Raw genomic sequence first — 24,203 nt, forward strand, 5'->3', positions numbered from 1 at the left:
TGCATCTCAAAAAGTTAGAAAATTAAATTTTACATAAAAATTTATTTTAAATTAATATTTTATTTTAAAAAAAAATAAACCTACCATTGTCGGTCCCAAGTCCGAATGAAAAAGGGTGAGGGAAAATTTTTTAAGAAATATATATTAAAGGCCTAAATGTTTTTTTTTTGCCTAGGACCTCATGAAACTTTGAGACGACCCTGTATTTATTTATATATATTTTCTTATTTGCATTAATCAACTATTTAGAGCATGGTTCTCTCTTCCTTGCTTTGAACGTAGAATGGACGGAACTGGCATTCCGTCACAGAAACACTTTACGCCATTCAAAAATTTCGATAAATCATGTGATTTACTTTGGGATGTCATTTTCAGACATAACGATAAAAGAACAGGCCGAAACGAGGTACTTTTCTTGGACAGTCGCTTGCGACCTCTTCTCCAGTGGTAGCTCACGGCGACAAGTTGTTGGCGAGCAGAGTGGTGCTGGCTCGGTTGCCAACGGAATAGCACTATATATATATATATGTGATCTTAATTAATTTAGTGTTGGCAATAATATAATTAATAAACTAAAAGAATAATTCGATGTACGATGTCAATATAAGATTTGAAGTAATAATCTATTGTAAGTAATCTTATCTTACTTTATAAGAAGATATTTCTAATACTTGAATTCATGACCTCTAGACCATACAACTACAATTTTACTGTTTTACCAAGAATCTCCTTCATCACAAAATGATTACTTTACCATTTTTTTTAAATTAAGCTCAATTCTGAAACTTATTTGCATAAACTCTTTTTAACTTGATACAAAAGAGATTCTACCATGTTATTACTTATTAATTGAGATAGGTCTTCAGTTCATTCATGTGTAGAGCAATTGAAGATGCTTCCATGAGTATGCTTCTTGTAAACTCTAGAAATCGCAAGAAGTATATAAAAAAAAATACACATTATATTTCTTGTCAATGACTTGAAAACATGAGGTAGCTTCATGGTATTTTTTCTAATAAACAATTCGCGATATCAAATCTTGTAAATTATGCAAACTTTATTTACAGATATACCTCCTACAGAAAACTGAACAGATGCAACAGCAAAATAGTTACAAGTAGAACAGATGATAGAAACAAATAAAACACACACGAAAATCACATTACTACCAAACCAGTTAACTAAATTGGCATCAGACAATCTGTCTCAAATTAGCAGTAGTTGATAAAAAAATTCACAACTCGTATCAAAATAATCTGAATGACTGATTAAATAAAAATAAAAGTAGTTGGTAGAAGAAAGTTATTACAAAGACTTTTGAGTTCAAACTCTTCATATAAAAAAAATAGTTAGCAAAATAATAATTCACCAAACTGGCTGAACTCCAACTCATTTTCTATTCCATATCTTACCTTCCATGGGGATTGAACTGTTAATAAATGTGAATATCTTGCTCATTTTTTTGTGTGTTTTTTTTTCCCTAGGCCCGGTGTGGGCAGGGGTAGGCAAATTAAAGCGATCACAGAAATCCAAGCCAATTCATTTCCGTGCCGGAACTCGACTCAATATGTTCTGGAAACCAGTTCGGTTTTAGATAACACGTCGTCGCTGGTCTCAGATCTGATCCACTGACGACATCACTTTCGTCATTGCCCCGCCGCCAACTGCGACCGCTTCGTACCATCTCCAATATCTCGACACCGACGACGAGCTCCCTTTCGTCAAGAGTACTCAAGACACAACGATTCCTCTTTTGAACTTATTGGGAGAATATCCAGTAACAGTTAATGGCGGACGTGAAGCTCATCGGCGCACCGCTAAGTCCATACGTGCTACGAGCGATGATTGCTCTGAGCCTGAAGAAGGTGGAGTACGAGTTGCTGCAAGAGAAGTTCGGGAGCGAGCTGCTCCTCAAGTCGAATCCCATCTACAAGAAGATCCCCGTCCTCATCCACCACGACCGCCCCATCTGCGAGTCGGCCGTCATCGTGGAGTACATCGACGAGGTCTGGCCAGAGTCCGGCTGGGGCGCCATCCTCCCAGCTGACGCCTACCACCGCTCGCTCCACCGCTTCTGGACCTTCTACGTCGATGACAAGGTTAGCTAGCTAATTAATTAGTTTTCGTCTATTGTTATATGCAAAATCCAGAAACAGAGAAGACCCATATACATAGTTGATTTTGCCGTGAATTTCTCTTATATTTTGTCTTCTAAATTGATGATTCTGCGCCTACAGTGGTGCCCGTCGTTGGTCGCCACAGGTAAGGCTGAAACAGAGGAAGCCAAGGCGGAGGCGGTGGAGCAGGTCCGCGCAGGGCTTCTGCTTCTGGAAGAGGCCTTCGTGAAGCTGAGTGAAGGGAAAGCCTTCTTCGGCGGCGATCGCGTCGCGTATCTGGACGTCACGTTCGGGTGCTTTGCGAATTGGATCAAGGCGGTGGAGCAGTTGGTGAGCGTGGAGCTGTTGGATGAGGCGACGATGCCGGCACTGCACGGGTGGGCGGTGAGGTTCGTCGAGCACGAGGCGGTGAAGGAGGTGATGCCGGACAGCGGGAAGGTGCTCGAGTATTTGAAGACCCTTCAGTCAAAGGGAAAGAAGGACGCTGCCGACGCCAAGAATTCATAACGCTTAGCAATATAAACAGAACCTGTGAGATCGGTGAGAATGAACAAGGCAACCCAACCCTTTTAGGCATCAATGGGAATTAAATTGTTGGGTTTAAAGAATAAATTTTCATTTTTAAATATACAATCTTTGAATTTTTAGTTTAAATAAAACATTATATATATATATATATATATATGAAAAATGATATACTCAAGGAAAAAAATTCATGGAAAAATTCAAGGATAGACACATACAATAATAGGACCCATAAAAAATGAAATGATGAGCCAATTTTTTTATTTGAGCATATCATTGCTTATATATATATATATATATATATATACTGCTAAAATAGTAGAATAATAAACTTACTTTTTTAAACTTGTCATTGAAGTGTGGATTTAATGTGGCCAAAATAAATCTAAATTTACTCACTGAACTGGTTCACGGGATGTTTCTGCCAACCCATGCCCTTTTAATTTGCTTTGAATTTTCTGTATTGAAACAATTTAATATTTGGGCTCTCCGGTCGTCACTGTACTAATTTTCTAATGCAGAATTGTCCATCCTTATTTATGAGCTTCTATATGCATAAATCTTACAGACCACGTGAATGTGCTTGGCAAAATAAAAAAGCATCTCTAATTATTAAAATTATCAATAGTACGCTCATTAATAAAAAAAGGGGTCAAATTAACAACTTAAGTTGGACGTCAAGCCCCTGTAAAATCCACGACGGCCTTCAAACCTGCAGCGACGACTTAGCAATCATGTGCCTCTCATTTAACAATTATGAAATTGAGCAAGTAATGAATCAACGAGCATAATTCTCCTACTGCAAGACTAATCCAATTGATCCTTGTATTAGAACTATTGTTTTGCATGAACTTGATTGCAGCAGGCATGTTTAGGTAGTAAATTATAACGAGGACAAATGACCAAATAAAGGAATCGGACAACCAAGGTGGCTCGTGGACTATAACTCTGTAGAATGCCAATTTAGTTAAATAACAAAGTCAAGATATCAATTTTGTTTTCTATAAAAATCTAAAAGTTAAAGAATGTGCTACTATGACCATTATTTACCTTGCAGTTTCCTTTATAACATGCCAACTAGGGGTGATCACGAATCGGGTTAGTTCGATTATTGGGATAAAAAATTATCCGGCCCTACTAGATCAGATAATGCAAAATCGGAACCTACATCCGGCCCTATATCCGGCGGTTCTTATGTTTCAGATATCCGACGGGTTATCAGTTATTTGGATATCCGACCCTATATCCAATGAAATATAAAATATAAATATAAATATAAATATAACAAAAAAAAATAAAAATTTTTAAAATGATAATAGACATTACTCATTACACATTATAGCAGCTAATCGGAAATAACTATTACAACGTGTAGCAGTTTATCGGTAGTAATTACTACAACGTATAACAGCTTATCAACATTAGTTGCTATAAGTAGGGGTGATCGGATCGGGTTGGTTCGGTTATTGGGATAAAACACTATCCGGCCCTACTAGATCAGATAATGCAATATTAGGACCCTACATCCGGCCCTATATCCGACGGATCATTTTTTTTCGGTTCGGTTCAGGTCGGTATAAGCGGGTTGGTCGGTTTGGCGGATTGACTGCTCACCCCTAATGCCAACTATCTGAATACTTGGGGTTCCATTGATATTAGGTCTTTGCTGCAATATACAAAAAATATTTAATTGGGATACAAGGGAAAGCTGATTGTATTGCTCATATATTAAAATGTATAGAAAATATAACTTTTCAACATCCAAAATTAGATGGGCATAGGAAAAAGAAATTGGTCTGGCAATTATGAAAGAAAGCATCAAGTACCTGTAACCGAGATCGAATAACCTACGATGAGACAACCACTGAACCACAATCAGTTAGGAAGCTAGCTTGTGAGTAAAGGCATCGAGTTCAGGTTAATGTCATTGCAAACAAAACACAAAATCTAGAAAGAAGATAACAAATCTTGAACAGCTTGCCTGATATGGATATGTGAATAGGATAGCGACAAGTTTAGAGGAAGCCCCAAGAGCAGCATAGTCGAATTAGCTCTAATAAGAGAAACAAAATAAACCAATGAATCCCATCATAAGCAAAGTATTAATGGGCAGTGCAACAGTATAATGTGTTAGCAAAATGAATTTGTAACTTGACAAGTGCAATAGTACAACCATATCAAAGACACATGCAAGGACGGATCTAGAAATTAGAGTTGGATTGGGTTGATCCTGAGTTGGTTGAGTCCGCCAAGAACGTTGTAGAAGAGGTCCGAATTTATTTTGCACGAGCACTTAACCATCTTGTCATCTCCTATATTTTATAGGATTTTAAATTCTTATTGAATGGATTTTTCTCATTATTTATGAAATTGTTTAATTAATTTACCGATAATGATATCTAATGCTTAGAAGTTGAAAATTTAGGGGTCACGACGGAAGCCTGACCCCTAACACCGACATTAGAGAGCATGCCGCCGACAGTGAGGAAGAGGTAGTCGTTTCACGAGTGTGCCATGAGGTCGGCTTTCTTGACGACTACGCCTCTAGGGGCAAGGGCTTGGACACATAGGGAGTGGTCGTATTCATGAGCAGTGACAGAGAAAGATCATGAGAATGAGTAAGCGAGACGGAAGAGGGAGGCGATATCATTGGGAAGAATGGGCGGAGGACGACGAGCATAGTTAATTAATTAATTAGGAAGGTAATTGTTCTTCGTACATCCATTTTATGTTATTTTATTCATGTAATAAAATTAGTATATGATTTAGACCTTTTAGATGGATTTTTTTTAAGAAACAATTTAAAAGTATATTTAGTGTTAAAAAAAATAATTAGAACTTGTCTTTTTTAATTTGATGTTATTTAATCGAGCAGCTAACTTGTAAGGAATGAATCAAAAAATGAATCATGGGTCATTTCAAAGTCTGCATGCATGGACGGATGGACACTTGACGAGAAAATGCATGTGCCAATTTATGTTTAATCATATATTTGGGCTGGGCTACAGCACAGCCCAGCCCAGCCCAGCCCTTAGATAATCTGGACACAAGTAAAAAAATTTATATTATACGCTGGACAATAATTCCGGTTCTATCTTAGCTTTAACAGCACATGAAAAATGAATGGGCAAAAATAGTTATCTCGGTTTCATAATAAATTTTTTAGCATATTTTGCATCATTCAATTTTTTTCATCCATAATGCGACAACTGTATTGATTATAGTATAACAGTGAATCTAGATTGATATAGTTAAAAAGATAATCAACGTACTAGGACTGTGATTACCTAATCTGAAAGAATATGTTTATTTAGATTTATAAAGTCGTTCCTCAAATTAGCTTGCAAACATTGAAAAACTTGAGATAAATAATCTCTCATTTTATGTATTCGAGCAATGTTTAATTAATCTCCTCAAATAGCAGTATTTTTTTTTATTGTATGTCATCTAATAGTTCTATACATCCATCTTAGCAATCTCAAATTGCTATATTAATTTATTTTGATGTTTCTTCTTCACAGCTCATCGCTCCAATCCATTTCATAAAGTATGACAAATGATATCACAATCATATAAATTTTCCTTTTAACTTAGGGAGATATGACATCACATGAGACTCCAGAAGCTCTTCTACATTCTAACTACTTGTTCTTTATCCTAATACTGGTATTTTTGTCAATATCAATTTCATAAAATATCTAAAACTTTCATAAGAATTACATGCTCGCTTATTCAGCCATAACATTGATTCTTTTTTTGTTCCCAGAACTATTTTACATATTCAAATTTAGTACTAATAGATAGTACAACTAAATAATCCCAGATTTTCCATATTATCATGAACCACTAGGATTCATGATCGCATCCAACTAAAATGCAAGATTTTTTTATATAAAAAAAGTGAATTTTCAAACTTTGGAAATAAGAGACAATCTGGCATCTATTCAAGCCTACCACTAACGGTATACCAAATACTAATGATAAGGTAATCAAATAACATTGCACCATGAGTAGCCTAATCAAATACTAACAAACATGAATTTTACCATTACTAATGATATATAGAGAAGTAAATAAAATCTACGTTAAAAAAAAATTTGTGTGCCAAATGATTAACGTATGTTTCACAGGTTAAATGAGAGAAGTGGAAAACAAAATCAAAACTCAAGTGGTACAGGCGTAAGAGTTCCTGTGTTTAAGTTCTTGATGCATAGCCAACCCAACATGACTTTAAAGAGTTATAACTTTTGACAGGATTTGTCGACGGCCAAGCGTGCAAAATTCAGAGATCTACATTTGTTATCGGAAACCCGTAACCATCAAGTTTCGGACCCAAAAAGCAATGTTTAGACCCTCGTCGGAGCCTTCAAAGATTTTATTATTATTTTTAGTAATTTTTGTTTTCATATTATTTAAGGTATTTTTGGTATTTCTGATATTCATGGGTTAGTATTTTTCTATATCAGCGTCCTGTTTTATTAATTTTGATTTTTGTCAAGAAATTTCTTTTTCTAGTAAGAAAGTTTCTTTTTTTTTTGTTATAATATATGAATTGAAGTCCATAAATTGGGATTTCTTTCCTTTTTATGTCTTAGGATCTAGAGTATATATAAACATTGTCGTATGAGGATTCATCCTTCAATTATTAACAAAGTTTCCTTTTAAAGCAAACGACGAGTTTTCTTCTTGTTTTTTTCAAGTTTTCTTCTTGTCTTCTCCTAATTCCTCCTTTTCGTTAGCCCGTAGGATAATCACTATCGTGTACAATGTCAGTTCAGTTCTGCTGGAATAAGAATAAATACTCATGGATTTCAAATGTGGGCTTCAACTAGCTATTCTTGTCTAGACATGTATACGTCCCTCGGGACGGTCTACTGGCTAGCGCATGAGATGTTGCCAACTTGAGGTTTGGGGTTCGAATCTTAACATAACTGAGGTACATGTCTTCCTTATGCGTCAGTCAATATTCCAAGGGCTAGTAGCCACCCGTGATTACCTCCTCCGTGTTGGCAATGGAACGGGTAGGCGGAGGCGTTGAGGGTGAGCGCGGTCACCTTTTGCCAACTTGTCTAGACATGTATACATAAGGGAAGTGTTAAGAAATATGATTTGGGCCCTGCCACATATCTTAAGCTTTTTGGCATAATTGCTCAACAACTCAGACTTACAGAAATTTAGAACCTTCAGATAAGATCTCAATTGCATCTTTTTATTATTGTCAGAGAAGTGCCACTCTGTTTTATTCCTTCCATTTGAATACATAAAAATTTAAGAATCGCGATACTGATGCAACTCTAAATCACAAGCACTTGAAAATTGAATTATTGTGCTTGATAGCAATACTTTGAGATGACTTGATATTCTGAATGAATTCCAAACCCATAGTATAGTGCTAACAGTAATATAAATACATGAAAAAATAGTTTATCAAAAAAAAAAAAATGAACATGACATAGTGGCAGAACCCACCACCCAAAATGACTAACCATTTGGTTGGAGATGACCATTATGTATAAGCCTAACAAGATCTCCAACTTGTCTGTGAGGGACTAATGGAGCTACCCCTGCTTACCACTAGCTAGACCTCTGACTCAAACTATTAATGTGAGGTGTCCTGCTTCATTCAACGCATATTGGGTTCCTAGATTAGGGTGCCTGACAAGTAGAACTTGTGTTTCACTTAGAAAATTGTATGATGATGATGTTGATTCATAGCACCGGGCATCATTCTGCCTATTTGATGCCATCTCAATCTAGGCCTACTACTAAATCCCTTGGCCATGTGAGACTAAAGGAGCTACCCAATAAAGAAGTAATTAAGCTTTGTTTGTGCAATGACAATGTAGAACTTCGTCATGGTAGCCTTATATCAAAACAATACAACACACAGCAACCATAGATGACGTTTTTTAAAAATGTAATATTGTAATTATCTTTGAAGTTTCTCCAGTGACCAAAAATAAATAAAGCTAATAAGAGATCTCAAGACTTATTGGGTGCAAAGAATTTCTTGAGTTTTTAGAGGTCAAGGATATCAAAATGGTCATGTTACTTTCAACTAACAATTTGTAGGACAGGATTAGGTGGTCCTATAATTTTGTGAATCCTATTTATTTGCAAGCTTCTCACCTTGGGAGAAGAGCATATATGTCATCGATAGAGAACCTCATTATCTAAAAGTTGGGAAAGGTATTTTTCCTAAGTATTTTGGTTAACTTTCCTATTCACTTGTATTGATTATTTATTTGATAGAAGAAGTGTAAACTAAGATCAAAATCATCTTGACTGATCTATTCCTTAAGATGGTAAATCAAATTGAACTAATGAACTAGCATAATATAGGTAAGACAACTGAAATAAAGGTAATATCCCATGCGTTTATGTGTGTAAAAAAGGAAGGACTGCATATGCATATGCAACCACCTGAAAAACAATTTTAAGACAACACAATGACAACGGAAAGAACAACAAAGAAAAAGTCGTGAGTCCCAACTCCCACCTATTCCAACCATGACTTTTATGCAAGGGTATTTCTCTACTACGTCTTACGATCTTAAATAGTCTTCTTAGTCTCTTTCACACCTTTATATCTAAATAATATAACAATCGAATCTCAATTTTCTTTATTGATCCCTATTCCGGTTGGATGCATAAAATTATGAATTTATTTGAAAGGAATTATTCCTACAAAACCATTCGTCAATTATACTTGCACTGCAATAATAAAACTGACTCGCAATTCATTATTCACACAATTTCTCGATAATATGGTTGAGTGGCTCAAGGAGTGACATTGGAATTGCTATATAGACTCATATTTTGATTTAATATAGAATCCCATATTTTCTACCTATGGCTAGAAAAGAATTATATTTACAGATCCAGTAGACGGAGAAAGTTCAGTAAGGAACCAATTTATTTGACTTGGTATTCTATCAAATGAATGAATTATACTTTAAAAAATTGTTTGCTTAAGTCATTTATATCTCCAACAAAATTTTCAGGCTTCTCAATCATGAAGTAAACATTTTTATATAACAAAAAAAACTATAAAACTATAATTTATTAATTTCCATTTAATCTATTTCTAATCATGGAGCCAAATCCATTATAATGTGCAAAGGCACAATATAACATGCTCAATAAGTATTGAAAAGAATATCATAGAAACAACATGATACGCCAAACTAAATCAGGTAGAATACAAATTAAGGGAAAAATTCAAACTGAAAACTGCAAGCACAGAAGTTCATACAAGCAGAAGACTTGGTCCAATCCCTTTATAAAGTGCTTGCCATCCTTCCTCTTTTAAAATGGTCTTCAAAGCATCTGACCTTAGATAAAAAAGTATGTGTATGTGTAAGCAACTTTTATATACCTTAGAATGACTGCAAAATGGTAACTAAAGTAGAATATATAACCGCAGAACTGAGACATTAAGCAATCTAAGAAATAATATCCAACTTTTAAAAAAAAACGCCTTCCTTTTTTTTAAAGTTGGTTAACATAGCCTTAGCAAGAATTTTCCTAATTAAGCTACTTTTTGCACCCCAGCAAAGGTTGCATAATGCTAGAAATTCATACTCGAAAACCAACCCTAAAGCGGTAAAAGCATTTCATAAAATTACATAAGCATGTTTGCCTAAAGACTAATAAGTGAATTGCTCATCCACAGTCTTATATTCAGCATAAGATAATAGCCAAATATAAAATGTTAAACAAAAAAAATTATATATTGCAAGTATGCAATATTTGAAAAGGACAATTTTAATATTATAGCAAGTCCAGTATCACTCAATTCTCAAGGAAGAGAACATACCATAAAATCCTGAATAGGTTCGCCAAATATAAAAATGTTAAACAAAAAAAAACTATATATCGCAAGTAGGCAATATTTGAAAAGGACAATTTTAATATCATAGCAAGTCCAGTCTCACTCATTAGGAAGAGAACATACCGAAAAATCCCGAATAGGTCCGATAACCATGGTAAGGAGTTTGGAGCTGAAGCCGTGTTTTTACAAGCCAAATAGGATTGGTAAACAAAGAAACCTGCAGTGCCAGAAGAGTGTTTGTCATGTAATAAAAGTCTGCCAGTCTATAACTAGAGTGAAAATCTAATTTAGATATTTGAATTATTGATTATATCACGTCAATCACAGATGGGCATAATAAAAAGGTAGATCCGCTATCTTAACGGCCCCCTAGTATCGGCCCCACAAATATGGAGGGAGGTTCATGCAGGTACACAGGCCATAGGCGCATGGCAGGGTAAACCCCAAGTCGTCAGTTCCTGAGAATCGACCCCTGGCCATTACGTCAGAGATACCATGCGCCCACCGTCTGAGCTACGTCCTAGGGGCCACAGATGGGCATAATAGAATCACAGAAGTGTACATCAAATATAATGAACAAGATAGCTACCATCTAAAATAATAAAGGAACTCTGAAGTTACCAATTTCATCACAGGAACCAAAAAAACCCATCGACAATGGGGGGATGGGCAAGGAAAGCCCACTCAGTATTTGGTCTTAACAAACAATACTGATCTGTCAAAGGAATCTTATGTCAACTTAGTTCAGATCCTGTCTTTAACACACAAGGAGATACAATTTAATTTTTTTATGACTGTAGCAGAAGGTACCCTGCTGCCCTGCTGGCAGCCAGAGGAATAACATTCATCAATTTCATAAAACCTCATACACATTGGATAAATTATGTGATCAACCACAGATCACATAATTTCCATCAAACACTTTCCCTCCCCCACAGGAACTCAGTTCTCTTTTTTTTTTTAGCAGTTGAGACACGTAGGAAATAGAGAATTTAACACAATGATTTGGATGAAGAGCTGCAAAAAAGTTAATAAGCCAATGAGACGCTCCAGCAAGCTATCCAACCTTGAGCACCAAGAAGAAAGCGCCACTCAAGTGGACAAAAACTCTTTACCATAGTAATTATCATTTCCTAACTGATAATTGCACAAAAAAGGGGGATGAAAGGGAGAAATTCTTGAAGGAAGAACATGAATCTTGTCTCACTTCCACTGTCTACTTTAAGGAAGAACAATTTCAAATTTTGCCACAATTTCAATTATCAAAATTGGGTGAAAGAGGAAAAAGGAACAACTATTGTTTGGTAAAATTACTATTTTATACTTAGTAAGTTATCAAAATTACCATTCTGTTTGGCACAACTTCTCCTTTTTGGCTCTCCTCCTTTTTAGGAAGACAGAACGTTATCATGAATTATTTTTTGTTTAGCACAATTTTTCATTTTCTCTTTACTGCTTTCGTTTTTGCCTCACCAATATTACTATTTTTTACACAATAAACATGAAGGAGAATGAGATTTCTTTATGTTGGAGTAATTTGGGTACCCTAGGTTTTGATGTTTGGGTAAAGGTTTACGTTAGGTTTATTGTTGTATTTGATATGCATTGTGAATGTGCAGGATACAGATACAACGAGGAAAGTCCAAGGGTGATCTTGGCAAAGGAGGAAAGTTCAAGGATGAGTCTTAACGGTGTAAGTCCAAGCATGCAGTCTTGGCAACGTAAGTCGAAATGTGACTTGGCAATGGATGAAGTCCCGGAGGCGCAACCTCTTGGCAAAGGAAGACCCGACAACAATGACAAGGCCGATGGAAGCTCCAGAAGGTAAGACGTGAAGGATGGGGAGGCATCCGAGGGACGCAAGGCTGATGGAGGAGGTTAGAAGGTTAAGTCTAGGTTGGTCGGGCGAGGACAAGTGCTGAGTGAATGTACTCAGGGGTTAAATCCTAGAATTAGGCTTTACTGCAGCGTCACTATAGTAGTACTGTAGCGTCACTGTAGTAGTACTGTAGCAGTCGACTGATGTTTTCATCAGTCGACTGGGTGCGGTCGACCGGGCAGTCAACTGGGAGCGAACAGAATGCTTCTGTTTGTTCGATTAATGTGGAGCAGTCGACTGATGGAAGTATCAGTCCACTGGTATCGAACCGTTGAGTTGTAACAGTCGAATCTCCACAAAGGGCAGTCGACTGATGATTTTTACAGTCAACTGGTAGGCGGGGTTTTCCAACTCGTGGCCTATATAACCAAGCATTGGAAGCTTGGTTAAGGCTGACGAAATAGAGGTGGTTAACCCCTATTAGTAGTCTTCTAAAGCCTCCAAGTTCTTCTTGTGATCTAAGAGTATTTGGATCAAGATTGTGGTTGTTGGGAGATTGTTGGTGCAATATTCCCCAGTCAAGGTTGACCTAGTTTGACTGAGCTTGAATTGGGTCAAGCTCGAGTCTTAATGTTTATGTTTTGATGGTTTGACAATACATGTTGACAATACATGTTCGACAATACATGTAGACAACACATGGAGATTGCAGGTGCAATTGTTCATATGTGAAGATTGTGATGGAGAGTCAAGTAGGTCAAGGTTGACCGGATACTTGACTGGAAAATCCTGGTGAGTGAAGTCAGGTGAAAGTCCTAACTTGGAGGTTAGGCAAAGGAAGTCCTGGTGAGTGAAGCCAGGTGAAAGACCTAGTGAGTGAAGCTAGGCAGTGAGGAAATCCTAGTGAGTGAAGCTAGGTGAAAGTCTTGGTGAGTGAAACCAGGTGAAAGGCCTAGTGAGTGAAGCTAGGCAGTGAGGAAATCCTAGTGAGTGAAGCTAGGTGAAAGTCCTGGTGAGTGAAGCCAGGCAGAGGAAAATCCTGGTGAGTGAAGCCAGATGAAAATCCTAGTGAGTGAAGCTAGGTGAAAGACCTGGTGAGTGAAGCCAGGCAGAAGAGAAGTCCTAGTGAGTGAAGCTAGGCAGAAGGAAAGTCCTGGTGAGTGAAGCCAGACACGGGGAAATCCAGATGGGTGAAGGTTGACCAGACATCTGGTGAAAGTCCAAGTAGGTCAAAGGGATTGACCGGATGCTTGGCACGAGGAAGAAAAGTCCAAGTAGGTCAAAAGAATTGACCGGATACTTGGCAAGAGTAGAAAAGTCCAAAGTGGGTCAAAGGGATTGACCAGACCCTTGGTGAGCGAGTTCTAGCAGGTCAAGATTGACCGGATGCTAGGCACGATGAACCAACAGGTCATGGTTGATCAGATGTTGGTTTAGGAGGCTTTAGACTTGATTTTGGGAGAAATCATGAGCTGGATCGATCAGCCAATCGATTGGCTCATGCCCAATCGATCGGCCGATCGATTGGGCGAGTCTTTGCGACAAGCCTCCTCCCAATCGATCAGTGGATCGATTGGGACGAGTGCGCGATCGCACAGAACAGCGCTAGATCGATCGGTCGATCGATCCAGAGCCCCCAATCGATCAGTGGATCGATTGGGAGTCGCAATTCTGCGCGATAAGCCCTGGATCGATCAGCCAATCGATCCAGGCAATTCCCGAGAGCACAAAGGCGCTTTGGATCGATCAGCCGATCGATCCAAGGCCTCCCCGATCGATTGGGAGCAATCCAATCGATCGGGATCCGACCGTTGGCATCATATTTAGCTGCAGGCGTTCGATTCCTTCGGCAGAACTTCACCGATTCATCTCAGATCTTCACTGTGCTCCCAGAGCTTCTCCACAAAGTTCAGATCGCCAGTTCTTGAAGGTTCTTGGAGGTCTTCCAAGTCAAGAGGCGGATCTACAACTGAAGAAGAAAGCTAGGGTTAGGGTTTTCAGTTGTAAAACCTATAAGTTATTGCTTGTATTTGTTTTCCCTTCTTTCTTCTTGTATTGTGAGCTTGTAGGGCTTCTCCGCCTTTGGTAGTTACCATAAAGGAGTGTTTTCATAGTGGAGGGTGCGTGAGTGTGTGGATCCTTGGATTAGTCACCTCTTGTGAGGTGGATACCAAGTAAATCCTCTGGTTAGCGTTGTGTATTTTGTTTCCGTCTATTTTCCGCTGCATATCTTGAAGAAATAAGCAACGAAGAGCAAGACGAGCGCACCGAGCTATTCACCCCCCCCCCCCCCCTAGCTCCATTTTCGGTCCCAACAAGTGGTATCAGAGCGAGGCCGCTCTTCACCGGAATCATCGCCGGAAGGGGCAAAGCTAGAGGGTGAAGAAGTTGGAGCAATTCTACAAGTCGAAGACTTCATCACAAGAAGCTCAACTTCAAATAGAATTCCGAGATGGACTCGGATTCGACACGAGGGTGCCTCTACCATTCACCATGATAAGCTTCGATCTTTGGAGATCAATGATCGAGAATTTCTTGATGGTGGAGATAGAGCAATGGTTTGCTCTCATGGAAAGTTTCGAGGCTCTAACAAATTCCATGGGCAAAGTCCTCAAGAAAAGCAAATGGAGGCAAGAACAAATCCAAAGATGTGAGGCCAATGATAAAGTGACCAAACTTTTGGTCAATCTATTGCCTAGCCCCATTCTTGGAAAAAATTGGAGAGTTCAAGGATGTCAAGGAGTTTTGGAGCAAATTGGCATCAATTCATGAGATCCCCTCCACTGTACCAACCAAGAAAAATCCAAAGAGGGCTGGATCAAAATAAAGAGTAAGAGGACTCCGAGTTGAGAGATGCTCAACTTCCGAAAAAGAGGAAGTCCAAGAAACTTCATCTTCAAAGGAATGCAATGAAGAAGGCAAGGAGGGAGCATACTCCTTGTTTCATGTACAAGATGAGGATGAGGAAGCCTCCACCTCTAGGATTGAAGGGGAGCAATTTTCATTGACACCGGATCAAGAGCAAGAAGAAGCCTCCACATCCGGGTCAAAAGAAGAAGAGGATGAAGAAGCTTTCACCTCCACAAGTCAAGACAAATCTATTGGAGGAGTATCAAGTTCGGATCAAGAGGAAGCTTCTACCTCCGGATCAAAAGGAGAAGATGTCACCCCTACAAGCAAAGGTATAACAATTTCAATAGAAAATAACAAAAATCATATCATTTGCTTTGAGTGTAGGGGAAAAGGGCATTACAAAAGTAAATGCCCTAAATTGGCCAAGAAGAAGGGTCAAGTGACACAAAAGGGCAAGGAGAAGCTCAAGGAAACCGCTCCCGGAACAAAAAGGAGCAAGGAGCACATTGTGTGCTTTTTGTGCAATCAAAAGGGACATTACCGGAGTCAATGTCCCAAGGGGAAGAAGGCGGTCAAGGCTCAAGGAGGAAGCACACCTCAAGGGGGAGTCTCCAAGGTAAAAAGAAAGGTATCATTTATTGAGCCTACTCCCTTGAACAATGGTAAAAAGCATGCTAAGTCAAGTCTTTATCATTTTAATGCTATTTACCATAAGAATAGAGAGCATGATAGCATTAAGGAAAAACACATGGCTCTCCATGCTAAAACTACCACACCTAGGGTTAGGAAGGTAGATGGAATTTTAGGCAAGAACTCTAAGGATTTTAGCTACAAGCCTAGAAACAAAAATGCTCATGGACTTAATGGAAAACCAAAAACTAAGGACTTAGTGATGGAAAATCAAGTCTTGAGGTCAAGACTTGACAAACTAGAAAAGACCCTAAAAAGGATGGAAAATATCCTTAAAGGGCAAAATAAGCAAAATCTAGGTTTAGGACAACAAGGGTCATCCAAGGGCCATAGAGGTTTGAGATACAAACCTAAAACCAAAAAGGATGTACCTACTTACCATAGAGTTCCATATAGTTATGGAACAAACCCTAGGTCTAGTGGTCAAGTCAAGAATACAAGGAAAGTTATCCTTAGAAGTATTTTTGCAACAAACGTGACTAAGACTTCTAAGAAGTCTAAGAAAGTCACTAACAAGGTCACAAGGGAGGTAATCCCTAGGGTTGACCTAGAAAAAGTGACCAAGGCCTCTAAGAAGCCTAACAAGGTCACTAGGAAGGTATCTAGGGAGGTTATCCCTAGTGAGTACCTAGAGCACCCAATGAGCACCAATAGGTTTTGGGTTCCTAGGAGCATTTTCTCTACCCCGTAAATGGGTTAGAGAGTGTCAACTCCGATTAGAAGGGTAGTTAACCCAACTTTGATGAAGTTAACACTCGGAGAGCATTTTCAAGGTTATTGTTAACCTTTGAAAATGAAAAGAATTTTTATTTACTCTTATAAGAGTAAAATGTGTCACAATTTGATAAATTGGATGATCTTTTAAGTGACACAAATTGAGAAAATCATAAGAACTACCAAGTTGGGATTTTGGTATGTTCTTGGAAAGTTAAAGGCAAGTTATGCCTTAACTTAAAGTGGTTACTCTTTAAAAGAATAAATTGTGCCAAAAATTTGAGGAATATATTTAATTTAAATTGGCATAAATTATGAAAAGCAAAAGAAATGTCAAAATTGGATTATTGGCATCTTCTTGGGAAATAGTGGGCAATCTATGTTTTAAATCTTAATTTAGCTAAGGCTTAAGGATACTTAGGTAGACAACCTATGTGTTTCATTAATGCTAAAACTTGTCATGTCTTGTTTGCCCATCATATGTCATGATATCATATTTATTTAGCTATTTTTGCATTCATATTTTAGTATGAAAAAACACAAAAATACCATGTCATGCCATACATACATCATGTAGTTATAGAAATTTTCTTTTGAAAATTATTTCTTTTTTATGTATGCCATAACATCATCATGCATTATTTTATCTCCTTGTAAATTAAGGACAAATGATATTTATTAACAAGTAACATCCTTGGTGGATGTTTACAACTCAAAATGCCTAGATAGATATGCATGATCTCTAGATTAGGGCAAAACCAAAGTTTACATCTCACTAAAGAATTATAAGGTGACTTGTATGTGTTTTAGTACATATTAGATACAAGTGAGATGTTAGGATGATGAACAAAACTCAAGATGTGATTTAGTGCATTCTTTTGAGTTTTAGGTTCATCAAAACACATAGTTATGTGTTTTCCAATCATTGGAAAGCTAATGTACAAGTCATGTGCATTGAGGCCAAGGAACATGGTTGGATATTGGTTTTGAAAATCATTTGAAAATGTATTTTGGAAAACCTTAATGAAGGCTATCTTTTGATAGTAATCATCATTGAATAGTTGAACACAAACTTGAAGAAAACACTAAAGTTTTTGCAAGTTTTCTAGTTTGTGCAAATCTTTGAAAATATGAAATATTTTCTTATAAAACTATCTTTCCATGATAATATATGTCCTAAATAGTGTCTACACAAATTTTCATGATTTTTAGAATTTTTGGGGAGTTTCTGAAATTCACCACAAGTGAATTTCAGAACTATCAGGCATTCAATCGATCACCCGATCGATTGAAGGGTCTCAATCGATCGGGCGATCGATTGAGAGCAAGCTTCTCGTGAACAGAAGCTTCCTGATCGATCCACCGATCGATCCAACCCTCCTGAATCGATAAGTGGATCGATTCAAGCAGGTTCAATCGATTGGGACCCAACTCTAATCGATTGGGAATGCTGATTTTGGCTGGTAAAGCCTTATTTCAGCATTTTGGACCATCTTTAGTCTAGGAAATCATTCCTTATCCCTCAAAACACATTTGTATTCATTTAGGGGGAGTTTTCATGATGAAAACTAGAATGGATTGGTTAAAGAAGACTAAATAGAAATTTAGGTTGAGGTTTGGTTTCAATATTGAATTTATGAACCTCAAAACTTTAAAATTTGGGTTTCCTAAAAGTTTAGGGATTCCAAGTCATTGTTGGTGCAATGATAGAAGTTCATGACCATGTCTTTAGGGGGAGTTACTCTTTAAGGGCATGAAAATTATTTTTCATACACCTTGGAAGGTGATTAACTTTCTTTAGTAAAAATGCTCAAGGTTGAGCATTTGTTTACAATGGAGAGTGGATATCTTCATTGTTTAAGTTAAAAATGCTCAAGGATGGACATTTGTCTACATTGGGGAAGAATGTAGGGTTAAAGGAAAATGAAAGGTATGGGACTTTCATTATCGGGTTGATCACAACGAGTGAAGTTGTGAACAACGTTGAGTAACTCTTCAGGGGGAGAGTTTGTTTTGATGTGTGCCAATAGGGGGAGAAATGTAGGGTTTAAGTTAGGACTTCATTATCTAAGAGGGAGTTTGCCCTCTTAGGAGGAGAATGAAGGGTTTAACTTATGCCTTCATTACCTAGTGGCATGAAGGAGGTTTAGGCTATGGGATTAGCCTAACTTAAAGAAGGTATTGTCAAACATCAAAAAGGGGGAGATTGTTGGTGCAATATTCCCCAGGTCAAGATTGACCTAGTTTGACTGAGCTTGAATTGGGTCAAGCTCAAGTCTTAATGTTTATGTTTTGATGGTTTGACAATACATGTTGACAATACATGTAGACAACACATGGAGATTGCAGGTGCAATTGTTCATGTGTGGAGATTGTGATGGAGAGTCAAGTAGGTCAAGGTTGACCGAATACTTGACTGGAAAATCCTGGTGAGTGAAGTCAGGTGAAAGTCCTAACTTGGAGGTTAGACAAAGGAAGTCCTGGTGAGTGAAGCCCAGTGAGTGAAGCCAGGTGAGAAAATTCTAGTGAGTGAAGCTAGGCAGTGAGAAAATCCTAGTGAGTGAAGCTAGGTGAAAGTCCTGGTGAGTGAAGCAAGGCAGAGGAAAATCCTGATGAGTGAAGCCAGGTGAAAATCCTAGTGAGTGAAGCTAAGTGAAAGACCTGGTGAGTGAAGCCAGGCAGAAAAGAAGTCCTAGTGAGTGAAGCTAGGCAGAAGGGAAGTCCTGGTGAGTGAAGCCAAGCACGGGAAATCCAGATGGGTCAAGGTTGACCAGACAGTCAAAGGGATCGACCGGATACTGCACGAGGAAGAAAAGTCCAAGTAGGTCAAAAGAATCGACCGGATACTTGGCACGAGGAGAAAAGTCCAAGTGGGTCAAAGGGATTGACCGGACACTTGGTGAGGGTGTCCTGGCAGGTCAAGGGTGACCGAATGCTAGGCACGATGAACCAACAGGTCATGGTTGACCAGATGTTGGTTTAGGAGGCTTTAGACTTGATTTTGGGAGAAATCATGAGCTGGATCGATCAGCCGATCGATTGGGCGAGTCTTCGCGACAAGCCTCCTCCCAATCGATCAGTGGATCGATTGGGACGAGTGCGCAGTCGCACAGAACAGCGCTGGATCGATCGGTCGATCGATCCAGAGGCCCCAATCGATCAGTGGATCGATTGGGAGTCGCGATTCTGCGCGAAAAGCCCTGGATCGATCAGCCAATCGATCCAGGTAATTCCCGAGAGCACAGAGGCGCTCTGGATCGATCAGCCGATCGATCCAAAGCCTCCCCGATCGATTGGGAGCAATCCAATCGATCGGGATCAGACCGTTGGCATCATATTTAGCTGCAGCGTTCGATTCCTGGCAAAACTTCACCGATTCATCTCGGATCTTCACTGTGCTCCCGGAGCTTCTCCACAAAGTTCAGATCACCAGTTCTTGAAGATTCTTGGAGGTCTTCCAAGTCAAGAGGCGGATCTACAACTGAAGAAAAAAACTAGGGTTAGAGTTTTCAATTGTAAAACCCGTAAGCTATTGCTTGTATTTGTTTTCCCTTCTTTCTTCTTGTACTGTGAGCTTGTAGGGCTTCTTCGCCTTTGGTAGTTACCATAAAAGAGTGTTTTCATAGTGGAGGGTGCGTGAGTGTGTGGATCCTTGTGTTCGTCACATCTTGTAAAGTAGATACCAAGTCAATCCTCTGGTTAGCGTTGTGTATTTTGTTTCCGTGTATTTTCTGCTGTATATCTTGAAGAAACAAGCAACGACGAGCAAGACGAGCGCACCGAGTTACTTCCCCCTCTAGCTCCATTTTCGGTCCCAACAGTGGTGAGGTTTCTCCACCCAGAAGGAGGTTTGAGCTAGCCGGAGGTTTCCGGGGAGTCATCCACCGACGGATTGGGATCGTCCACCTTACAGTCAGCCGTGGAGTAGGAGCCCTAATCTCCGAACCACGTAAACCTTGTGTTACGGTTTGTTTTGATTTATTGTCTTTCCTTATTGTTTATAGGGTTTAGTTTTCTTCTTATTAGTTTGTATTTTGTTTTCCGCTGCGTACTAACAAGTGTAGGAAATGACGATTTGGGTGAGACGCTATTCACCCCCCCCCCCCCGACACTTTATGGGTCCAAGTAGATACAGGAATGAGCCAAATACTCACATTCTTTCCCTTTGTATTTCTTCTTTCCAAACAGACAAATTTTAATACCCCTTCTTTCTTCTCCTTTTCCCTCCACCTTCCACTCCTTTCCTGCCCTCCCTTACCCTTTCTTTCCTTATAAGTAGATGGAGCATAAGTCTGCTAGCTACAATATTATTCTCAAGTTACATCCACATACATTCTATTGCTTACAACAAATGAAATCACTTTCATTAATCCTGAGCTAGCCTCACAAACAATCCAATCTTCAGCTTTTTGCAACAGCAAAGATCATGGTAAGGCCAGCAAAATCCTTTATTAATTACTGAATCAACAAAAAAAAAAGGATATTTTTTTGTCAAAAAAAAAAAGCATTTCCTACTAGTCTTCAAACAAAGGATCATCCTGTATGGCATGCTTACAATCAGTAAGTCTGAGAACCACAATGTTATTTGGTAATCTCTACATTCAAACATAGCATCTTATCTTACAAAAAGAACAAAAAATCGTTATCATACATGATAAGGTATGTTAGGCTAAAATGCTGAGATAATAGATAGTATTGTTGCAGCATATCACTGACCAGACCAATGTCAAGATAGCAATTACAGCACTTACCATAGAACCAGCTTCAGAAGCAGAAATAAGATGATAATGAGGGGTGAGAATGTGAGATGCATGCTCATCATTCCCTCTTAGATACCTACTCTTTGCCCTGCTATAACTGAAAAAGGAGGAAACAAGATGTCATTGAGAAAGGCAAAAAACAATATATTGAACAAGTCCAAGTAAGAACTGAATATTAGTCTATCATAATTCTCATATACGCTTGATGAGAAGATAAAAGGCAAGTTTCATGAATCATGACATTAGAAATATACATGAGAACAGAGAGAACTGCATGTTTTACTTCTTAAATGGTTGATATGAAAGGCTCTTCGGCAATTATCACCTAGCAATCATCATATGTTTTAAAGTAAGCAATGCTTAAAACTGCCTTAATTTGAAATATTTAGGTTTCTATTTTTTTCCCCAATGCTACAATATTGTCAATGCATGCTTTCACTAGAAGGGGAGTCTTGGTGCAACAGTAAAGTTGTTGTCATGTAACCAAACGGTCACGGGTTCGAATCCTAGAAACAGTCTCTTGCAAAAAGCAAGGTAAGGCTGCGTACAATGGATCTTTCCCCGAGACCCCGTATGGCGGGAGCTTCGTGCACCGGGCTGCCCTTTTTTTATGCTTTCACTAGACAATGACCCTGCTCATTATGCAAACAGTATAAAATATTCTTTAAAAACACATAAATATGTTTTATTTCATTGCCGTTGTTGTTGTTGTTGTTGTTGTTGTTGTTGTTGTTGCTGTTGTTGTTAATAGAGTGTATTATTTAAAGTTGAAAGATTCAACTTAATTTGATGTTTAGAAGAAAAAAATCACTTCATGGTGGTAAAAAGCTATAAAATCTTCATAAAGATTTTAAAGTGATGTTTTTTGTAATTACGAGTTATATTTCATATTTATCAATTAAATAATTCTTTTCTTAGTAGTTTAGAATTTATTTAAATAACTAATTTTCTCAGATGTCAAACAATGTTATATAATTCTTTAATATAATTCATATAAAATAATTATTCTAACTCAATTATATGCTTAATTTTTATGTATAAAATAGAAAATAATTTCTATTGATTGTGTAAAGGAACAAATAGAGCAACTGAACATACCATATAAATAAAATACAAAATTTCCCTAATACATAAGACATATTAGTACATAATTATAAAAATAGTATGGTATATAATTTATTGAAATTCACCTACTAATTATATTTCTTAATATTAGTATCTATTTAATAATTAATTAATATTTGCTTATAATTTTTTTTTTAATGCAAACATACTGTACAATGTAGAATATTTTGGCAAAAACACAAGTTGTTCAATTAGGAGGTAAAGTAATTAAAATTAATTGGATCAAGCAGAAAAGGTTAGCATAGATGAAAGGTTATGGAGACATGAACATCTTAAAATATATTCACAATATCTTAACCAAAACCAAACTTATTTAGTTGGCATGAAAATTGGACATGAAAGAAGAATATGGCCAGTTATTTTAAAAGAGCTTCAAATGCATAGTTAGCACCAGTTAGGAGGCCAAGTTGATGAGCATAGCTTAGTTATATATAAATCATTGAACTCTCTCTCACTCTCTTTATAAAGAGTTGGTGATTGTGAAATGTAGTGTGCATGCATAAATATCCACCACATCTTGCTTCCAGCGTGGTGACTTAGTATTGCAAGCGCCTAGTTCTGTTCATGCCTTTGATTTCGACTGATGAGTTGGCCATTATCAAGGTAACCTGACCCTTTTCCACTGCAGTATCCATATTTATCATTGCATCAACCACTTAAAAATGTCTAAATATTTCATGTTGCTAACCTAACCCTATAATTATTGCCTACCAATCAGTTGGAATATGAGAATGCTAATTCGTTTGTATCCGATTCAAGCATTGATGTGAAGTTCGCTTTCGAAAAATCAACACCCACCCCATTTCGTTCTGTAATCCTTAATTAATGTGAGCTCAGGCAATGCAACAGGCATAGAATAGGGGGAAGACAGTTTGGTTCAGCTAATTAGGCATGTTTGGAATTTTGGGTCTAGATAATTAGAAACATTGAAGGAACAACTATTGGAAGGGCACCAAGATTGTTATTTTAGGTCTTTTTTTAGCATTATACTGGGAAGCCAAATCTAAACAGTACAATTTATTTTGTGCATGATAAGCGACAAATCTACACTATTGACAACCTAAAACTGATTTGGTTCCAACAGTATGTCTTGATCAACTTTTAAGTACGAAGCTTAACAATATCCTAATAAATGCGCACAGACCAATAACAATGGAAGTAAAAAAAGTTGCTTCTAATTTAAGGGATCAAGTCACACTTGCAATGTCAGAAATAGAGATTTATGAAACTAACTACTATTTTGAGGTTTATTTGATTTTAATACCTCCATTATAGTATAATCATTATCAAATCAACAAATTCTAATATATATCCAACCTATCTAATAGTAATCAAAAGAATATATAGTTCTTGCTCTTTAAATTTGATGACATTTACAAAATAATATGAAGCCTTGCAAATTTTGAGAAAATAATGTGTCCGACCGACCATAGCGCACAAATGTTTAAAAAAAGTTAGTATTAAAGCAACCTCAAGCATAGGAATTATTTCAAATATATTCAGATTTTGAATTTGTATCAATCCATAATCTTTCATCCTCACCTCATTTGAGTCCTACTATCACACACATGTATATGAATTGTCTACATTGATGCAATTTGCATGAGTCACTAATTCTCAAATCATCAACCATTGTGGATTGTAACATATATAGTAAAACATGGTAGCATAGACATAAATATATAGCCACACTTACAAAAAGAAGTAAAGCCCCATGAAACAGTTGACCCAATAACAGCTGGAGAAAATATCCCATATAGACCTCT

General features: G+C 37.6%; 1 protein-coding gene and 1 long non-coding RNA gene across 3 annotated transcripts; one reads left to right on the plus strand and one right to left on the minus strand.

Annotated features, from left to right (window-relative positions):
- Window positions 1–1,495: 1,495 nt before the first annotated feature.
- Window positions 1,496–2,642, plus strand: LOC122028570 (glutathione S-transferase U17-like). Its single transcript, XM_042587413.1, has 2 exons — window positions 1,496–2,099; window positions 2,238–2,642. The coding sequence occupies exons 1-2, from the start codon at window positions 1,788–1,790 to the stop codon at window positions 2,622–2,624; spliced, it is 699 nt and encodes a 232-aa protein (XP_042443347.1). The 5' UTR covers window positions 1,496–1,787; the 3' UTR covers window positions 2,625–2,642.
- Window positions 2,643–3,973: 1,331 nt separating this feature from the next.
- LOC122030143 lies at window positions 3,974–21,418 on the minus strand. Of its 2 annotated transcripts, XR_006125321.1 has the most exons (4): window positions 21,304–21,418; window positions 10,600–10,693; window positions 9,898–9,976; window positions 3,974–4,695 (listed from the first exon to the last, which is right to left on the minus strand). It is a non-coding gene; the product is annotated as an uncharacterized LOC122030143 (long non-coding RNA). The 2 variants fall into 2 exon arrangements; XR_006125320.1 differs by lacking the exon at window positions 3,974–4,695 and having other exon boundaries at window positions 9,749–9,976.
- Window positions 21,419–24,203: the final 2,785 nt, after the last annotated feature.

Source organism: Zingiber officinale, chromosome 10B (assembly GCF_018446385.1).
Source record: "Zingiber officinale cultivar Zhangliang chromosome 10B, Zo_v1.1, whole genome shotgun sequence".
Taxonomy (NCBI): domain Eukaryota; kingdom Viridiplantae; phylum Streptophyta; class Magnoliopsida; order Zingiberales; family Zingiberaceae; genus Zingiber; species Zingiber officinale.

Coding starts and splice junctions, on each gene's coding strand:
- LOC122028570 (XM_042587413.1), top strand. CDS start 1,788: ATGGCGGACGTGAAGCTCATCGGCGCACCGCTAAGTCCATACGTGCTA. Junction 2,100..2,237: donor CCTTCTACGTCGATGACAAG/GTTAGCTAGCTA, acceptor CTGCGCCTACAG/TGGTGCCCGTCGTTGGTCGC.